The sequence below is a fragment of the Eleginops maclovinus genome, chromosome 17 (assembly GCF_036324505.1).
Source record: "Eleginops maclovinus isolate JMC-PN-2008 ecotype Puerto Natales chromosome 17, JC_Emac_rtc_rv5, whole genome shotgun sequence".
Classification (NCBI taxonomy): Eukaryota; Metazoa; Chordata; class Actinopteri; order Perciformes; family Eleginopidae; genus Eleginops; species Eleginops maclovinus.
Window position 1 is genome coordinate 9,141,258 of NC_086365.1, and position 20,805 is coordinate 9,162,062.

Sequence of the window (20,805 nt, forward strand, 5' to 3'; positions counted from 1 at the left end):
GAAGCTATCTGAATTAAATTAAATGCTAATCCTGCATGTTAGATGATAAATACGATCAGAAAACATGACTTGAGAAACTGTCTTAATTTGTAATTCTAAATTACATTTTTGTTAGGGTTTGACAGAATGAGCAACACGTGTGCATGTCCTGTAATGCGAGGAGGTCAACTGATGCCCCCTGCTGGTGCTAAACGAGCACTACAACAGGCCTGCGTTGGATTTAAAAGACATGAGGGGGGAATAACACTTAAGTGTAAACACACGGCTCAAATTCAGTTTTTAAACATCATCATTTAAATCAGTGTTTCCTTAAAAGTCCAACATGGATAGCGCAGTGGAGGAGTGTGTATAGAACGCTATTCATGTTAGCTACACAAAAGAGCTGATTAGCTTAAATGCTAGCAGCTGTGATTGTTGAACTGAGAAAAATCGAGAAAGCGTACAGAAAGTGACACAGGAGGAAAAGCACAATTATTAATAATTAAATTAATGATGGTTAAAATCTATTTAGCTAATTAGCTTCAGGAGCTGTGCTTTTTTCCTACTATAACAGTCAACATGTCTGCTGCAAGAACTGACTATTGTATGCGTTCGACGTCATTGTGGTTAAAACCCAAGTAGATTTTCATATACACACTTTTTTGCTGTTTTTACGTTATAGCAGCACCAAGACCAAATACATTGTACCTGGAGGCGTTTATTAAATATCAAAACATGTTAAATTACAAATTCCTAATTCCTTATTTTCATAGACATGTCTGCTTATTGCTTTGGATTTTGTATAAAAAAGTCACTAGACTACAAAGTAACTTTGTAAAACACTGACAGGCGTTTACGTGCTTAAAGACCAATTGGAAGGTTTCAGTGCTTTCAGGTCTGGAAGCTGGTGACAAACAGACAAACAGATAACTAGCCAGTATGTTACAACAACAAATCCAGTAAAATCCATGTGAGAGAAAGGCTAAAACATGCTGCGTGAAGGTTTGTACATAAAAAACGTTTGTCAGCTTTTTTTTTCTTGTTGCTTCTGTATGGAACCATCAATAAATATAATATTTTTTTCTTAATCAACCAGAAGGTACACATTTCTCTTAGTTAAAGGCCTGAGTGTATTTTAAAACCAAACTACAACAACATGAAGTCTTAAATGCAACAAAATATACAAATGCCAAATGAAGCAGACAACTGTCCTCAGATTAAAGGCCTCGCTTTGTTAGTAGTTTTTACTTAAGTGCAAGAAGCAGCAGACACCATGAAGCATGGACAGCTACAGACAATCAGTGAGAAATTCTTTAGTCCTTCTTTATCAGTTTCAGTGATTGTTAAAATGTCCTTTAAGTGTTAAATAAAAGTGGCATCAAGGACAAAGAGTCACAGTGTCTAGATATTAAAAATGAAACCTGAAGATTGTCAGTGGTAGCATCCCTCTTGGTGTCAGTCTTCTTTCTGATCTGGGACAATACTCTTCCAGATAATCAGGATATAAAAAATGCATCCCAGGAAATGTGTGTGTTTTAGACGGTGATGGTTCACAGGAGGAGAGGCGTGTGTTCTCCCACCGACTCCATCCTCTTGGTGAGCTGCCGCGCCCGGGCCAGGAGGCGGTTGGGCAGTGGGGGGGCGTGGTGGCTCGGGTCCAGGACGTTGGTCTTGCGGCGCTCTCGTTCCTGCAGCCACATGAGGTATGGGCTTGGAGGGAAGAAGGGGCGCGAGCGCTCGCGGTACAGCTGCAGCACCACGCCGCAGACGCCCAGCCCCACCCACACCGTGATCATGATGTAGTCTGATAGAAGGAGAAGAAGAGACAGCGTTAAAGACAGCAAACATTTGAGTGTAAATACTTGATCAAATCTGACATTTTTACTGAGAACTTGCCGATGGCTTGGAAGGGCACGTCGGTGAAGACGGCGCTGAAGTTGTTGTTGAGGAAGCGTTTGAGATGTTCAGGCTGATGTAGGACAGGCTGGTGTAGATGTAAGCGTTGACAGCCAGAACTACAGCGTACGCCCCGACTGCACCACATGTGATGATGTTACCCTAGCAACAGAAAGAGAATAAAGTAATTAAGTAATTTGATTTCAAAATCTTGAGCGCTCTTGTTTTGGTCTGCATTTTTTATTTCACAGTGACTCAGTTATAAACGTTCAAACACAAAACATAGACATACTGACATGTATTAGATTAATAATAAATCTGTTTCCTGGTATTTATTTGTTTTGAAGTTTAATCCAATTTCAAAATAATTTTCTCTTTTATTCACACTAAAGTTTGCATTATCATGATTATTATATTTTATTACTTTACCCAACACCAAGTCATTCTTAGAACTACCAATAGTTGATGCCAGGGTAAAGAGCGTATATCCCACACATGCTGTGGTAAAGTTTTAAATGTGTCACCTCTCTGGGCCAACGCACGAAGAAGAGCGGGACGATGAACATGATGCAGCAGAACGTCACCCAGAAAACTGCGTCTGAGTTCCTGAACACATCCAGGTCACCTGAGAAAACACACAAATACACTATATATATTTTATATTTAACATTTATGTTAGTTATTGAGAACCTTGAGGAACTTTAAGGCTGTTTAAGAGGTAAACACCAACAAATATGGGTTGAGGGATTACATTTATTATATTTAAAAATGTTGTCTTTTTAATGAGACTGTTATAGAGATTTGGAATGTGTGTGTGTTCCTGTGTGTGTTCCTGTGTGTGTGTTAGAGCCACTTATATTATTTTTAAAATGTTGCTTAGTTTGAGGAGCATCTGACCTACCGATGGGAGTGAAGAGGACGGTGGAGGCGATGAGGAAGCCGAGCATCATTCCCACCACTACGATGCAGGCCATGACTGAACCGAAACGCCACCAGCTCATCACCAGCAGGACCCCCCCCACCACGCCAATAACCGCTGACACGGCGAGACACACTGTGCACAGAGGAAGTTCACATTTTGTGACGTTTCATCTAAGAAAGAGAGCCTTGAAATTGATCGAAGTGGAGAAATAAACTCACTGTCGTAGTCCAGTCCTGTCGTCCTCGTGACCAACACGAAGAAAAAGAACGTCGCAAAGCTGAATCCCATGCAAAACAACTCTGCATGACAGGGAAGAGGGACAGAGTAAAAACATGCAGGAGATTGTAACACAAGCTGAGGAAGCAGTGCAGACATGATGTGTATTCACAAGCTGCTGCATCATATCATATACCATCGTCTCCTCCAGGTCTACAGCCGCTAGCAGCGGGAGTTCACAGTTCAGTTTGGAACAAATACGTTTCTGCATCACATGAGAGGCAGGCCAGTCCCGTTTCTCTTTTTTATTCTAACACTGGCAAAACATTGTTCAGCCTCTAGGGGTCTCTCAATCCTAACAATAGTGACATCTTTAGTTCAAAAGTGGTAAAAACATTGAATAAAGAGTTTAACTTTGAGGATCAGTGTCTCTCCCTGCACGCTAAAATCCAACACCAGATTAAGATATAAGAGTTTAAAAAAAACAAGATTTATGGTGAAAATGTTGCTTCAATCTGGATAAAAAAGTCAGTTTATTACAATTTCTGGCAGACAATGCTGCTGCATGCTCAAAGGGGATCTGACACCATGACAGGAGATAAGAGGAAACAGATACCTACCTTCAATAGTGTCAGAACTGCACCAGAGTCGTTTTTATGTCTCTACGAGGAAGTTTAAGACTTGCAAACATAACCTCTGATCCTACTAATCTATTCCGTTCACCCTAAAGTCAACTGAAAGAGCCGAAAATAGGAGGGAAATAAATCTTAAGCCTAGAGAACGTGCTATTTCAGGCTTATAAATGACCTGATAAACATCATTTATACATTCCTCCATGTTTGTTGGATAAACGAGATACTACACAGACCGAGTTCAGCAAAAATACCCAGATTTAAATTCACTTTGTGTGAGTAAGAGGGGAACTTCTTGTCTCCTGAATATTAATGCTATGCTTAAAAATATAATATGTTTATTGAGATTACACAGAAGTGAATCAAATAACGGGACGTCAAACAACTCACCACACTTGAAGAATCGATGCCCAAAGAAGCAGACGAACAGGCCGGCCATGCCAGCAATGGTGAAGAAAACCTTTGTTGAAATTTTCCCTGTAAAATAAAATGATAATATAAAATCATTAAATGTTCAATGCTGATTCTTATTTATCAATAACAGCGTTCTAAGGCTATTTCTGCTATAAACACACTCATGATCCTAGGTAATAGGCGGTCAAATCATTTCCAGATCAGTATTTGGTTTCAAATGATTGTTTAGTTTCGTAAGTAAGGGTCCCATGACTCAGAAATACAGAAAATAAACTTGTTAGATGCAGTTTGTGTACCACAAGATTATTTCTTTTTGAAAGTCTTTTAAAGAATAAATTAACCTGATTTTCATGATATAATATTCAATGTTTCATGCATAGTGTTATTTAGACTGACAGATCCCATGATTTAAAAATACGGGAATTCATATTGATGGATGCAATTTGCGCTTGTTCCCCATGTAAAAACAATGTAGAATATATTGACCTGATTTGAGGATTTTCACGATATATTTTGTAAATGCAATGGAATAATAGAGCAGTACGTGAGCTCACCGAGTGTCTGACAGCCGTCCAGAGTGGAAACAAAGCTGCAGGCGTAGGTGTGTGCGGGGACGTAGGAGGCGGAGGTGTTCAGCAGAGGGTCTCTGACCACCACGGAGTAGACGACGCCCTGACCGGGGATGGAGGTGAACGCCGCCATGCTCATATCTGATGATAAAAGTGTCATGACCTGCAGAAAGACACGGGATGCTCCTTATTATCGTTATTCTTGAGCGGGTAAATATTGAACAGAACCACTGATGGTGTTCTTGACGCCCTACCAGTCTGCCGTTCTCCATCATGCCCTGACTGTCGGCCACGGCCTGGATGCCGGTGAACAGGCTGCGCTCTGACAGGTCGTTCTCAGGCAGGAAGTACTGGTAGATGTCATACTGAAGCCGCCAGCGTGTGGTGGCTTCTGTGGAAATGTCACAGGGGGTAGGAGTTTCCCCCCTGACGGAAAAAAGCACTGTCATAACAAATCTGATTCCTGTATGCTTAAGGTTTTCTAAAGGGTCTTCCTTAGACTGATTAAAGAGGACATATTATAAACCTTTTTTAGGTTCATAATTGTATTTTGTGCCTTTATTGTGACATGTTTACACACTTTAATGTTCAAAAAGCTCTTTATTATTCTCACACTGCCTGTGCTGCAGCACCTCTTTTCATCCTCTGTCTGAAAATAGAGTCCAGTCTGCTCTGATTGGTTAGCTGGGTGGCTCTGTTGCGGTTTGTCGACCGCTTAGAGATGCATAGCCCCTTAGCCTACCAAGTACAATGTGTTGGAGTGCTAGCCAAAATAAGCATGAGTGTTACAAAGTGATGTCATTATGTTTAGAAAGTAAAGAAAGGAGGCTTTCCATGGAGACTCAGGGATTTAACCCTTTGCAGACCATTTACATGCACACAAAAACGATATAACACACTGCAGGAAAGAGAATACCCCAAAAAAGTAATACAGGGCCTCTTTAAATATGATATAAAGGGAAAGCCTCTTAACTCTGTGAGAAGAAAATATTTCTGAAAACTCACAATATTCTTAGCTTTAATAAAAAAGTTTCTCTTTCATGAATTAAGTCAATGCTATTCATGTTAAAATGTGGTTTAACTAGCACGCTTAAGGCAGGGATGTCGTGTGAAAAACAAGCGGGGGCACACTGAAACTGAAACTTCACTTCCTAGTGTACTTGTGTAATATATTGTTTGCTTGGTAAGTCGGCGTCCCAATGTGTGAAATACAAATGTGTCAGCCGTGTGGGTGTACCGTGTGCCTGCTTCGAACATAAATCTTTTTTAACTTCTCAATATGTGTTTTATTCCTGGTTAAATAAGAGTTTTAAAAAATGGTTGGTGATGTGATTATTATATGCTTGAGATGTTGATCATGTGGACTCCTCGCCTGATATCATAACACATGACACCAGTCAAACACATCAAACAAGTCCAGCTTAAACTGAAGTCAGCAAAGCCATTCCAAACAAATGAAAACTACCTTTGTCCCATTTTATGCAGTTATTTTCCGGTCATTCTCTACCAAACCACAAGACCAGCTGAGATAAAGAACAGCAGAAAGCTTTAATGATACACTGAGAGGATTTTCCAATAAGAGCTGCAACAGGAAATGAAGCAACAATTCCTCTGATTATCTGCTGTTGGTACAAAATACAGACAGACATTCTCCAGAACTGGTAGCTGAAGTGGAGGATGGGAAGCTGTGTGTGTGACAGAGAGACAGCACGAGATCTTCAGTAGATAAACTGTGGGTAGGTCTTTGAAGATGTTGCTGCAGGCTGAAAAGGAAGTTGAGAAAAAGGAGTGGGTTACCTCCCGTATCCTAAGTTGGCTGGTGCAAAGCGTATCTCGGTCTGGTAGAGGTTATAGTGGATGTAGACGTTTGGGTCAATGTCCAGGTTGAATTCCGTGTTACAGGCTCCAGGTACCGGATCTGAAGCAGAACAGATTCAATATTGAAGGCTTTATCGGGCATGTCAGGTCAACAGAAGACCAAAACACTTCTTTTAGTGGCACTCTGCCAGGTCAGGCACATGAGAAACCAGGCTAAATCGATGCCATTCCTTACACAAAATCCCCCACAACACAAAGTTTAGCCAGTCTGCATATTCTCAAGACCTAATCAGAACAGGGATTCTGTAGTGGAGGCAAATTGGATTTAGGTATATTTACCCCAGTTTTCTTTATTAGTTTCTTCTTTACTTTTTTATTACTTTGTCTGTGTTTTCAGTTCTGCTCATAAAATGGTATTGCATATTGTATGCACCAAAGGCTGCCGTTTTTTATGATTTTCTAAGATTTATTTACTAGTTTTTAATCATAAGAGAAGCACACTGACATTTCCTTTAATGGCTTATTTATCTCATATAGTGTTTCAGTAGTACCAGAGCCGGAGTACGGCAGGATGACCCCGGTGCCCGCCACAGTGTCTCCATCAGGTGAAGACAGGAACAAGGAGAGGGCCACTTGTCCCGGCAGGAGAGTCGACAGGAGCCCCGAGTCCACTGCTGTCAGAGAGGGACCCAGGTCCGGTATCTGGGGAAAAAGGTCAAATCAACAGTGGGGTCAAAATAAACACGGAGCAAACAAAACAAATGCTAGCAGTTCAGCGAAGCTCGCTAAATGCTAACACTAGCATGGCAACATTGTCACAGTGACAAGGCTAACTGCTACTGGGTTTTTTTTTCTAATTATGGGCAATACTTTGTTTTACATGATGCTGCAATGAAAACATTTCCCAATAATAAAGTATATCTTCTCTTATTTATCTTCTCTTTACTAAACTGTTTACCATGCTCACCATCTTAGCTTAGCATGTAGCATTTAGCCCTTACATTAAAGCACAGCTGAGGTTGATTGGACTTCAGATATTTTGTCAGAAACGATCACATTCTGACCTAATTATTGTATCCCAGATAAAATAAACGGATCGCTAAACAATGCTATAATCCATCCTGAGTATTTCATGACACCCTTTAATCATATTGTTCCCATGACATTTTACTCAAAAACCTCCTCAACAAAGTCCAAACAGCCAGCATTCTACACTCAGCTAACATTGTGACGGACTGATTCTATAATTAATGCTGTGAGACGGTGGAAAACAAAAAGTCAACTAAATGCTTGTGACTGAGGAAATCTAAAAATCATGCTGATGAACTAATGCAAGTCAGTCATTGTTTTCACATGCGGAGCCGGGAGGAAGTTCAAATAAGTCCGTAGGTTCACAGACAGTGAAGTGACGTTCAACAAGATACATGACATGTGTGATTATCCCAGCCTGTCCCACTTCCTAATCGTCTCAGAGCTCATTGTTGACACTCTTTTTGAGTCATTTTTTGTTTGTTTTTTACATTACGCGAGGCGTTTTGGAAACTCTGTAAAGCACTACAGAAATCTGATGTATTATCTTCTTCATCTTCATAAGCATTACAGTGTATTGCAAGTGGTGTCAGAGTTGTGCGCCTGTTCCATGAGATTGTGTAACTAATGACAGCAACTTTTCTAACCTATGAAAGCGTGTTGAGGTCTCTTAGTCGACTGAAACTGCCATTTTTCAACCAATGGATCTGAATGGTGCAAAAGCTCCACTTCTGTATTGAAATATATTGTTTACCAGAAATGTTTGAAATAACTCATTAAGCACAAAATGATGATATAGTGCCAGATAGCAGAGGGCAACAAAATTGCTCTTCACATATTATTCTGTCAGCATAAGCTGATTTACTGTGTGACACTGAAGGGCTGTGTGTGCCGAACTTCCACTCCAGCTGCTCAGACAATAACTCCATTGTATGACACACACGTCGTGACATTGTTGACAGTCAGAGCTGGAGTAAGTAGAGATAATGCTTTCTTTGCTGTTTTTAACGTAATTTCTCTAAATCCCCACTGAGGTAGAGCAAATATAATCATAGGCTGGGCTCTGTACCAAACGTCAAGGGAAAAAATAAATTGCTTCAAGTAGTGAAAAATGCTTTAATAGCAAATTTAAAAAGCTAATGAGTTAATCTCATCAGTGTCAGGGGGCCAATAACCATGCTTTACTGAGATATGTTAATTCTGCTGGTTGGCTGTCTAACGTCACACGTACGCCCAATGATGTGTGTGTGTGTGTGTGTGTGTGTGTGTGTGTGTGTGTGTGTGTGTGTGTGTGTGTGTGTGTGTGTGTGTGTGTGTGTGTGTGTGTGTGTGTGTGACGTTTTTTGAGGATTGATTTGAGTGTGCATGTAAAGCAGCTTAAAAAAAGAAAAAATCTTGAAGTTGACATTGAATTTGTTATGACCGAGGTTTTTCTCTCAGTTGTTGTCAGAGTCTTGATGTTGGACGTTTGTTTTCTGAGAGACTTTATGTTTGTTTTTTTGGTCTGGTTTTGCCTGGCCCAGCTCTGTGAATTCGGGGACTTTAATAAAGGACTTTGATATAAAAAAAATGTCTTCTGCATTTGTGTCCTACGTAATCTGCTCTCCAGCCTTGACAGAATTATAGATATGTGTAATGTTCAGCAACTGGTATTGAGGTCAGCAACTTGAACCGGTGACCTTCCGTTTCCCAAGACAGGTCCCTACAGACGTCACCACCACCGCCATAATGTTGTGTGGAGCTAATTTAATTACACTACTACTGCAACATATCTTAACATATAGTTATATACCATAGTGTATGTATTCATTTATTCATATTTTGTATCAGTTTATAATCCTAATCAGTAAAGTAACTAGTAACTAAATTTGTCAACTAAACACAGTGGAGTAAAAAGTGCAATATAGCCTTCCAAAGTGTAGTGGAGTAGAAGTATAAAGTAGCATAAAATAGAAAGAACAAGAACCACAAAATCATACTTAAGTACAGCACTGGAGTTAATCTATTTAGTAATCTGCAGAAAGAGAAATGGACAGCAATAACCATAGTTGCTGACAAATAACAACAACCCTAAAAAAAGGATCTTGTGGTTGACCAGTTGCAGAGAGTAATAGAGATAGCAACAAAGGGGAAAAGGAAATGATTGATTGATAACAACTCAGAGTGTCATTAAACACTCTCTACTCTTTCACTGTGTTTATTTCCATTGCAGATGTTGTTGTTTTATGGTCACCTCTTGCAAATTTTGACCGTTTTTTCCTTCCACAGTGATTTGTTTTCCACCCTCTCTTGTTTTCTTCTGTTTCCATCAGCAGCGTGGATTCAAAGTCCCCTGAGACTTCTGGGACTGACGCCAGGACGTTTTTCCTCTCAGGCCGGCCTGTCTGCCACTCATGACCGGTGGACTGTACGTCAGCTGACTGCCCCTCTCCCGGTAGGCCAGACGACTTTGCTCACAAAGCCTCATTCATTAATCAGGGCTGGAGCTCCCTCCCTGCTCATACAGTAAGAGTGAGTAAACACTTAATTCCACAGTTTAGATCATTGGTTACTGCTGCTTCTGATAGAGTCACTTGAGTCACGAATAACTCAAAAAAAATGGGCATTTGATTTGCTGATTCAACAGAAATGTGCACGTCTTAACATCACTGAGCTTTCATCGTGCTTACATCCTCAGGAGGCGGTTTCAGAGCCGTGTCATGCTCGCTACACGCTCTGTACCATGAAGAACATGGAGCAATCCATCAGAGCTCCCAGGAATAACAGCTGTGATAAATGCTTGGCTAATAATAACACATGAACCATGAATCGCCTCATATTTCAACAAAACTTTATCCGTCAACTTCAGTTTAAGAAAGCTTAAAACAAGTGTATGTGTCTTGCAGTAGAATAGCATTTCATTAATTGGCCAAATACAAAAAAAAAAGCCTAAACATAAATTGTATTACAAATAATACCAAATATATTCACGAGGAAAGTAGAAGATGTGTAATGAGATTGGAAATTTCTAACAGCTTTAGTCCAAAGCTGACCAGCTTCACTTTACGTTCTTCTGTAGCAGTCTTTTACATGTTTTCAATATATGAACATGATTTGATTTTACTAATCCGACAGAAAAGACAATCGGCAACTATTAGATAATATTTATAGTGATTTTTAATGCCAAAAATGCAGTTTTCAGGCTCTCAAATGTGGAGATGTCCTGCTTTTCTCAGTTTTACATTAAATTCAACAGAATATGTTTGGCTTTTGGACTCAAGTCTTGGAATTTGGGATGCAGCGTGTAAAGACTTTGCTTGAACCGGTGCACTAGAGCAAGCACCAGATAAAAGACCAGTTTTTCTGTTATCAGTATTTCATGACTATATTCAGCTTTTTCACTAATTATATCATAGGAGAGATACTTTCTGTTGCATCGTCTCAACAGTGAGTTCATGATATTGTTCTCAGCATTGTGTCCTGACCAGATAAACGTGGGGAAATGTCTGTGAGCACTTTCTCACCCTGGTGTAGGAGAGTGTTACGTTGCGGTGCTGCGTGTGGAACTGCAGAGTGATGAAGGCCACCTCCGCGGGGATCCTGGACACCACGGCCTGCACCGTCTCGTTCTGGGAGACGCTCACGTTCTGGAAGGTTCCTGGCAGGAAGATCACACGGTCTGCAGCAGAGAAGATGGACTGGTCAATCACATGATGTTATGTCATCTGATGAATGCTGTGTGCCGCTTATGAATCACTCCCCAATAAATCAAACATTAATAAATAATCAACTATTAAATGAATTTGCTGTGGAACAACATGATTTGTTTGAATGATCACAACAACAATCTACCAATGAGATCAGAGAACGCATTAAAAACTCATTTATAGGAAGGAGATTTACAGTAACTTTTAAACTGACAACACTATTCTTAAAGATCGATTGCTAGAAAACATCACAGTTCTCTAAAGCATCTTATCAGAAGTCAGAGAGATATTTTCCCACAGCAATCATTTGGTCCTATCTGAACACTCCACTGCCATACTGAACTTTCCACAGTTTTTATCTGCTTCACATTTCTCTTAAATTGATTGGACTGGGCATCAAAGTCAGAGAAAGTGTTTGCTGATAGCTGCTTTTAAATGCTTGTTTTTTTAATTTGCAACATGCACAGCCCTTGCATGACTTGTGTTTTTCTTTGGAAATAGCTCAAAACTAGTTTTTCCGTTGAACTTCTAAAAGATTTACACATTACTCGTGCTTTATGAAGAGTTCTGCACAAAGCTGCATATTATTACCCTGTAATAAGTGCAATCCTTTGTATGCTGTTATTGTACGAGTATAATTGCTGCTATGTTTCATACGGAGAGGAGGAATGTCAGGTAAGAGCCTCAGAGCTCTGCCGATTAGCTGCAGCCTTCTCATCTCTGAGCATTTGCAGGGCACGCTCCTGATTTTTCTGACATGTGAGCAAGAGGAAAAATGTGAGGTCTTGACTTTGGCAGAAACCAAAAGAGGATATTGAGTGGTAAAAACATTATTGTACTGTAAATAAAAGTAAGAAATATATTACATATATCCACTATCCAGCTACTGTGTGATGTTGACTGCAAAAACACAGCTGAAACATGAAAATTAGGAGCAGAAACTCTGAATAATTATACAATGTTAACATTTTAACCCTGGCATAAATCAGTGGTTACTTCAGGGTGAAAGCTGTGAACTCTAAAGTCTTTCACCAACAAGTGTGTTTGTTACTTCATCTCAACTTGCTGCTGCTGGCATACTTCGGTCATCTATCAAAGTGATTACTTAACTCAGAGTAAATACTATAAATTCACTTGGTTTTAATACTTAATTCTACAACATTTGTTTGGATTCAAAGGTCTGAACGGTTCAACAGTGTTCGCTGGACTTTGATTTTTCTATTTAACTTTTACCAGATCTGAACCGACTGTTGTTACACTTTAAAACAGTAGTGAAATATGAATTAAAAACCATGATATTATGTTGAATATTAACATTTATAGTTAGAATAACTGTATAATCAGCCCACCGCATCTTCAGACACGAATACACCTCCTGTTAAATAAACTTGTTTACTCAAAAAACAGAATGAAACTGACTATATGAGGTCTGAGAAATATGGACTGGACTTAAAAAAACATTTTAACCAGAGTTTGTTTGTGAGATATGGGATTTAGCTGCTAGATAATATAGCTTAAGCTACACAACAATAACAAGTTGAGCAGGGTGACGCTTCAGTGATTTACGTACAGAGAGAAATGAATCGCAGAAGTACCATGTTTATGTGAATAGCCACTTGGTTGTAGAACATTGGAAAGACAACAATTCTGCTAAAAAACGAAAGCAGTGCAAATGACTGTAACTCACTCTCCATCTGAGCTTGAACTTCGCAGAGCAGCAGCACCAGCAGCAGCAGCGGGCACCAAATCCAAAGAGACATTTTCCTCTGCTTCAAACAAAGCTTTTTTTTTATCTGCATCTCAGTAAAACCATGGGTAACATCTCAGTTTCCTGTGTTTGGGTAGAAGAAATCCCTGCAGAGGCGACATGCTTCACAGAGAGAGAGCCAGTACAGAGGTTTACCGAGTCGACCGTTTGTCTTCTCCCTCTGCCACCGCCGCTCTGACAGCTGCACTAGACTTCCGCGAGAATCTCGCTGTTGGTCCCGCGATAGCTCCCCTCCCTCTCCACACCTTATTTGCTCCGTGCGGATTTAAGCGGGGTCGGTGACACACAGACAAATGTGATTTAATTTATAAAAAGCCCATTGGTGCGCAAAGTACTCAGATGTTTCACTTACAATATTCTGTGTAAACCTTTTTTAAATGTGTGGTACTGGACTATATAAATACACTTTGAAGTAACAGTCCTGTATTAAAAATGTAGCTCTTGAGTAAAAGTGCATACGTGTCTGCATCAGAATGTTCTGCAAGTAATAACAGTATTTATTCTGCACAACTGAAATTTCAGAAAATGATATGTTGTGTAAGGCTGTAACTGGTTGGAGTTTTTGAAAAGTTTTTCTGAAAAGTTTTAAATTTCAAATTGTTCCGGTTACAGGAATATTGTACAACCACTGAACTAAACTCTACTGGCATGTTGTAGGTCTGCCACAAAAGCAGGAGGTGGATGTTACAGCAGATCCTGTTGTTGGATAATGTTCGTATTTCTCCTTTTAAGCTGCTGATGAAATCATGTTACAACAAGAAGGTCAAAAGTCAGAAGTTGAGTCCCTGCACAAGCGACCACACAGTACCAAAAACATGGGTTTTTTTTCATTTGAAAGTAAACTGAAATCAATATCAGTGGAGACAATTTCATGTTGACAGATTTATTTGAACTCAAGCCCTTCTTTTACCCATTCACGCATTAAAATATTTCAGACATTACCGACTCATGCATGCTGGCAAAATTAGCAAACAAAACAAAAGTACCAACAAAAAACGAGGATGATGTGTTCACACTACATGTGTCTGAGTCACCAGACGAAGATGCAGCTCTGCAGCATCACACTGTGAAGGCTCCAGGAGAAGGGATAAGATCTTCTGACTGACTATCTGTATAGGGAAAGATGAAGTGGTATGTGTGTGTTCGTATGAGGCAGCAGCAAGGGGGGGGGGGGGGGGGGGTCACCGTGGGCTCTCTAACTCTTTCTCATGCTGATATCAGCGCTGGTCAGCAGCGGCGACAGTGACGTGCTCTCTGATACGTCTTCTCTCTTCAGAACCAGGAAAGCCTCTCGACTGATTCCCAGCAGCTCTCGCAGTCCACTGTTCTCCAGCTAACAAAAACAAAGCCATACATTCAGATGGGACACAATAAACACTTGTACTGCCTATAACTAGTGATGTGTAGCTTGCTTTTCATTTAGTGCGGCATCAGGAACAGGGTCTGAAATCACGTTCGGGGCTCCAAATCAATCATATCACCACATATACCATCAGTCCTAAACATATCCAAAACTACTTCTAATTCTCTGTAGCTCACTCGAAAAAACCCCATCCTTCGCCTGCCAGTTTTGCCCTTAGGAAGCTGGAAATTTGGCAAGAAATTCAAGTGTTTGAGGGGTTTTGTGAGTAAATGCATTAACGCATGGCTCCATGCATAAACGTGCTTGAGGCTATTGCCAATTTGTGCAATTACATAACCATCAGGGTCACAGTCTGCGTCCACAACGGGCTTATTAAACTGAATGAAACATTTAGGTATAGAATGAGATACAGGATTTTTGAGTATCCACAGTCAATGCTTCTGTTGCTTTCAAATTCACAACGTAACATCGTGGAAGGGGTTCTTAGAATATGCAGGGATTTAACTGCCACAAGATTTTATGTATATCCAGAGTGAGGGGGATTCTTTCATTTTAACCAGTGCTGTCTGTTGATGATTTTGGCCATAGTTCTTTCACTACTACCTACTTAGCATTGTGTATTGTGTTACTCTGAATAGACTAGATTTTTCTCAAATGTCATGTGTCATGTTAATTAGCCAGAACAAACATGTGTCTATCAAAGTGCTTAGAATTTTTCTCAACTTTTGTGTAAAGTGCTTGTGGACAACAGTTGGAAGTGCATGTAGAAGTAGGGAGGGAAATATTTTCTTACCTCAAGCTGTTTAATCCTTTCCTCGTCTTCACATATTCGCCCTTCGTCCACCTCTATTGCCTTCCTCATCACAGAGGCCATCTCATTGATCTTGTCTATGTGTGCCTGCATTTCCTACAACAATACACATTTTTTTTTAGAAACACTGGTTTTATCACTGGAACATGTGCATGCGCTTTAAGAAGAATGCAGTTTCAATATGCTAGAAATAAACTATTATCATAGTTTTAAGTCCGAGAAAAAGGTGTCATGTGTATTATGTAATATTCCCCAAATGAGCAGGCACTTCAAAGAACAAGTGGGCCCCCCTGACCGTAGTGTGCTGCTCCTTCAGCTGTGTCACGATGGCCGGGTCGTCCCTCTTGCTAGCCATGAGGAGCCTGAACACCTGCTCCCTGTATTTGGTCATGATGAGCTCTAGCGCAGACTGGTGTTCCTCTAACGACGTCCGTAGCTCTGAGGGAAGAGTGAACATGGGTTGGTTGTAAGAGCACACACTGCAGGAAAATCTGTAATCTTCATCTACTCCAAAAATTGCAAGATGGAATAAGAAAATGCATACTCCATTAATTTTGTGTTCCTCAAAACCGATCACAAAGGAGCCGTCCCAAAAGCAGTATTACAAATGAACTGCGTACCTTTGTTTTCCTGCTGGAGATCTCTGATCTGGCGGTTTTCCTGTTGGATTCCCAGGACTAGACTAGAACGAGGACGATGTCGGGCCACTTGGTTCAACGAGTCGATCTCCTCCTGGTACTGCGAACAAAAAAACCCACTCTTATTAAACAACTGTATGTTTTCAGCCTAAAAATGTTCCAAAAAATGGTGAGGCTTTTGAAATTAAAACTTTAGAAACTGTCGTCAAAGTGATTTGCCACTGTTTTATACATCAGTATTTTAATGTTTACAGTTTTTTTCAAGTGTTTTTTTTTTTGTTGAATCATATTTAAGAATGTATACATTCAGCGACACCATACCTGTTGCATGGCCTCCACTCGCTTGTTGAGCGATGTTGTCTGTTCGATTAACATCTCTGCAGCGTTGTCGTGGTTACGAAGCCTCTCCACTAATGATTTGGCATCTGACAGAACCTTCTCTAAGGTACAGTTCATGCCTGAGAAAAAAAAAAGTCATTATAAATGTGAAGATTTAACTATTCACCTTGCCAACACTGCATGTTTGTGATCTATAATTGGGTTGTAAAAGCAAGGCTAATGTTTTCCTGTCTCATTTAATGCCTTTACTGAGTTGGTTCAAAGTTCTTGCATGTAAATATATCTTGATCTGTAATTCATCTTGTCTTTTATCTTACTAAATTGAACCAGGTAAAACACTTAAGGACTCATAAAGCTTTCTACATCACTTAATGATCTCAAGGTTAGATTCATACCTCCCTACGTGTACACCTTTAGATTGTGAGATTATTCCCACGTTTAGTCACTAAAGTGAATACAACTAACATGAATTACATGGAACAATGTCCAGAATAAAGTACAAACACATGACCTCAGAGAAACTAACCAATAACACCATTCATGTAGCAGTTAGCTCGATGCTAAACCTACACTTCTCGTAACATCTTGGATGACAGCTGCTGTCAGCTAATTAGCTTAAGCTAACATATCCTTCTTGTAAGGGGTTATATTTAGTAAGTGGTAGTACGGTATACTTATATTTGCAGTAGCAAACAGAATGGTTGAGTTAACTAGCTAGGTGTAACATAATATTACCGGCAGCTAACTTCTTAGGTGACTTACTATCCACACTCATAATGAAAATCCACTCCAGGTTCATTTTACAAACATGTTACTCTTGCTGGTAGACTCTGCTCGACTAGCATTACTGACAGTTCCTTTAAAAGTTACAATATGAATAAAAGAAGACCTTCTCCTACCTGGAGAATTCAAAGTGCAAGACATTGTAGTTTAGCTTATCCGTTACTTCCTGTTGATGTTTAGTAGCTAATACTAGCTACAGGATAACATGAGTTCCCATCAAGGAACTACATGTAACGTGAGTGGTTCTGATGCAGCATCAACACATGGATTTGACAGCAGACATCCACGTGTTTAAACACTTTACTTGTTTGTTGTAAATTCCGTCTCGAGATAGTTAAGGTGGCTACAGCTATCTGAACGATAAAGCTTCCGAAGTATCGTCCAAATCCCGCGATGTTTGTTTTTATATCACGGACATTCTCGCGATATTATTTGTAAAAATACAGAAAACATGGCGGACAGGCTAACACAACTACAAGACGCTGTCAATTCGGTAAGACACATTTGCTTGTTTTAAACTACAAGTTAATCGTATTCACTTTATTTTGAATGGTTTTATTATCTGAAGAAGGTAATTGGTGAGTCTACTAGCCCTACTGTTCTGTGTAACCCGTTAATATCGCTACATCAATGTGAGCTGACGACCAAGGCCTGTAACGTTAACCAACAACTTGTTCAACTTCAGGTTAATGCACACAGCCTAAATTAGTGTAAAAACATTGAAGCCGACTAAGAGATTCATTGTTACTTAGTAGCTAATAAGGGGGCAGAATATATACTAAATATTACGCATCATGTGTGTGTATATATAGCAATGTAGCTCCATGATTGAATGAATGTGCAATCTTGATGTTTTTGTGTCTGCAGCTTGCAGATCAGTTTTGCAATGCCATCGGCGTCCTGCAGCAGTGTGCTCCTCCTGCCTCCTTCAATAACATCCAGACGGCTATCAACAAAGACCAGCCAGCAAACCCCACCGAAGGTCCATTTTTCATGTCACATATCTCTGTCTTTTCTCCTTTAGGATTTCTACCTTCTCAACACGTTCATGATTACGTTATTGATGCACCAATCGAATATTATCATAATAAAATACATGGGGTACAGGGAGATGGGACTAATGCATAATATACTACTACCTCCTTTACCTTCACCTAATATTTTCAGTGTTTTCTTTTACTGAAGATTTACAGGCAGGGATTTCAATTAGCAACTACCCCCTGCCGAATACAGGTTAGCTGTGGCAGGTAAAACGTGCCACCATGGAACACATTTTTTCCTATTATTAGGAAATACTTATTTTTATTAAACAATTCCTTGATTACAACTAGTCAGGGAAATGTTACATCACCTGCTTAAAGTATAGAGAAACATAATTTGTTCAACATTAGGATGACATTTCTTTTTAATCCTCATCCAGAATATGCACAGCTATTTGCAGCCCTGATCGCCAGAACAGCCAAAGATGTGGATGTACTCATCGACTCTCTTCCCAGTGAGGAGTCCACTGCAGCTCTGCAGGTCTGTACAATAAGTTACATCTCTCAGATACACACATCCTGCATTTCACTTACAAATTCCATGGTAAACGCATACAAAAAAACGCAGTTAGTATTTCATGCTTCCTGTCAGCAGAGGGAGCCAGATGAATGCTTGTACACATGCCTGTCTGTCTGCTCTTCAGACAAATGATTAAAATCTGTTTTTCTGCCGCTCTTTTCTGGAGGATTATGGTATACTTTTGTATAAGCACATACACGCTAATACGTTTACTGTGTTCTGTATATTGATACATTTATCTTATGAACATATTGCAAAACTTTCAAAATAGATATATAAACTATAGATTAAGGTTTGCTCCTTTAAAGACATTTTAAGAACTCTTAAAAAACAGTATTGCCATTGTGGTGACTTGGAATAACTCTGGAAATCAGATGCAACAACTTATCAGAAGAATATTTGATATGTTTTCTAGGATGAGTGAGTTATTTTTATGACCTGCCTTGTTTTCTTCTCAATGGAAATAGAGAAGAAAGGTTGCCACTATTTCTGTGTTGTTCCACTTCCTGAAAATAGAAGGCTATATTATGCAATATTATAAATAGTATTCCGCTGGGGATGACTTCCAGTATTCTTAAGCACCGATCTTTTACACTACATCCAAAGTAACACCAGTGGGAGGGTTCAACAAGTGAAATCCAAATCAGTTTACATGGGTTTTGTTTAAGTTAATTCCTAGTATCACTAAAAAGATAAGATTTAGCTGAATGCAACATTCTCCAACAACAAACTCCGACAACAATACATTTTCAAAATCTTTGTAATAATGACTCCTTAGGTATTTTTAAAAAATGCAGCCAAGTCCCCCATGAATTAAAAAAAAAACACAAGGAAACTAAAAGTAGAAGGTAATAACAACATAAATGTCAAAATTATGCAATATAAACTGAACTGAAAACTATAACTCTTAAAGTATACACAGGTGGTGCCTGGTAATATTTTGCACATGGCTAGTGCAAGTTTCATTACAGTTGTACTGAATGTGCCCTCTATCAGGCGGCCAGTCTGCGGCAGCTGGAGGAAGAGAACCATGATGCAGCTGCCCGTCTGGAGGAGGTAGTGTACCGCGGTGACATGCTGCTGGAGAAGATCCAGAGCGCCCTGGCTGATATCGCCCAGTCTCAGCTCCGCACCCGCAACGGAGCACCCCACCAGCCCTCCCCGGCCGAATCCTGACCCGAACAGTTCAACTGGACAATTATCAGTATTTTTACCCTCACCTGCAAACCTTTAAAAAAAACCTCCAAAATATGCTGAATGTGCCTGTAAAGGTAATTTCGGTGCTTATTTGAGATGATATTGTCCCACAGCAGCCCCCAGTCTCAAGGCAAACACATGTTGAAAAAGTGTTTACATATATGGACATTACTGCTGATGCCAAGATACTTGTGTATGGTCCAAATGGTCACCATGTCATGTTTTTTTATGTTGTACATTGGTTAAGTCTGTTTTGTGTAGATATTTATGAATGAAATGATATTGTTATTTTGGAGTATCTATACTGCAAAACCTGGACACTTTGCAACTAACAAATCCTCTAAGCTCACTGTAAATCTGAAGTGTTGTTTTTTTTAATAAAGCTTGGACAAACATTTTCAGATTTAATTTGACAGATTTCTAGTTTGCCAGAATTTTGTTGCATATGTTCTTAAAAACCAAAAGAATAAGCATTTTCATCTCCAGAATAGAAACGATTTTGATTATTGCAGTTAATGCCCATGAGTGAGCTTTATTTAAGAAACAAAAGTATAGTTCATATCTAAATTCATGCTTTATAGTCCCTGTCAGTCCTTAATCGTAAACTGTGGTGTGCTGAAGGTATGTAATTTTGTACCTTTTGTGTAATAGCACCACACGTTTGAGCTTTAACTTGCTCGTGCTGCACTGTTAGAACCTTTCCACAAAGTCAAAACATTTTAGAGGAACTTATGTCTGGTCTAAGTCTATTTCAGAACATTTCATAAGTTAGTAAAAATACATGGGGGGGGTGGACAACTATGGGACTTGGTCTTGGGACCGAAGGGTCGCCGGTTCACGTCCCGATCGGACCAAAAAAAAAAAAAAATGGAGTGAGCTGGTACCTTGAGAGGTGCCAGTTCTCCTCCTAGGCCACTGCCGAGGTGCCCTTGAGCAAGGTACCTAACCTCTATCTGCTCCCTTGGCGCCGGGTACCTGGCTGCCTCTGCTCTGCCACCTCTCCTCTGCATGTGGTTGTGTGTGCATGTATTTCCTCTGTGTGTCTAATGTGTGTCAACACAACAGAGTAGAGAAAGCAATTTCCCTGTAAGGGATTAATAAAGTATGTCTTCTTCTTCTTCTTCCTCTTCTTCTTCTTCCCCTTCTTCTTCTTCTTCTTCTTCTTCTTCTTCTTCTAGATGCTGA

General features: G+C 39.8%; 3 protein-coding genes across 3 annotated transcripts; 1 reads left to right on the forward strand and 2 right to left on the reverse strand.

Annotated features, from left to right (window-relative positions):
* Window positions 1-677: 677 nt before the first annotated feature.
* Window positions 678-13,114, reverse strand: tm7sf3 (transmembrane 7 superfamily member 3). The gene is given in 13 exon segments (XM_063905821.1): window positions 678-1,783; window positions 1,876-1,941; window positions 1,944-2,037; window positions 2,400-2,500; window positions 2,777-2,929; window positions 3,016-3,096; window positions 4,036-4,122; window positions 4,614-4,791; window positions 4,883-5,054; window positions 6,426-6,546; window positions 6,998-7,148; window positions 10,979-11,133; window positions 12,849-13,114. Coding segments are annotated over 13 exon segments (1,725 nt in total). The 5' UTR covers window positions 12,961-13,114; the 3' UTR covers window positions 678-1,529.
* Window positions 13,115-13,796: 682 nt separating this feature from the next.
* fgfr1op2 (FGFR1 oncogene partner 2) lies at window positions 13,797-17,252 on the reverse strand. Its single transcript, XM_063906042.1, has 6 exons — window positions 16,980-17,252; window positions 16,063-16,199; window positions 15,724-15,841; window positions 15,399-15,541; window positions 15,086-15,199; window positions 13,797-14,262 (listed from the first exon to the last, which is right to left on the reverse strand). The coding sequence occupies exons 1-6, from the start codon at window positions 17,002-17,004 to the stop codon at window positions 14,125-14,127; spliced, it is 675 nt and encodes a 224-aa protein (XP_063762112.1). The 5' UTR covers window positions 17,005-17,252; the 3' UTR covers window positions 13,797-14,124.
* On the forward strand, window positions 17,226-20,015 carry med21 (mediator complex subunit 21). Its single transcript, XM_063906043.1, has 4 exons — window positions 17,226-17,356; window positions 17,731-17,845; window positions 18,284-18,384; window positions 19,420-20,015. Exons 1-4 carry the CDS (start codon window positions 17,315-17,317, stop codon window positions 19,597-19,599), a joined length of 438 nt encoding a protein of 145 aa, XP_063762113.1. The 5' UTR covers window positions 17,226-17,314; the 3' UTR covers window positions 19,600-20,015.
* The last annotated feature ends 790 nt before the right edge of the window (window positions 20,016-20,805 follow it).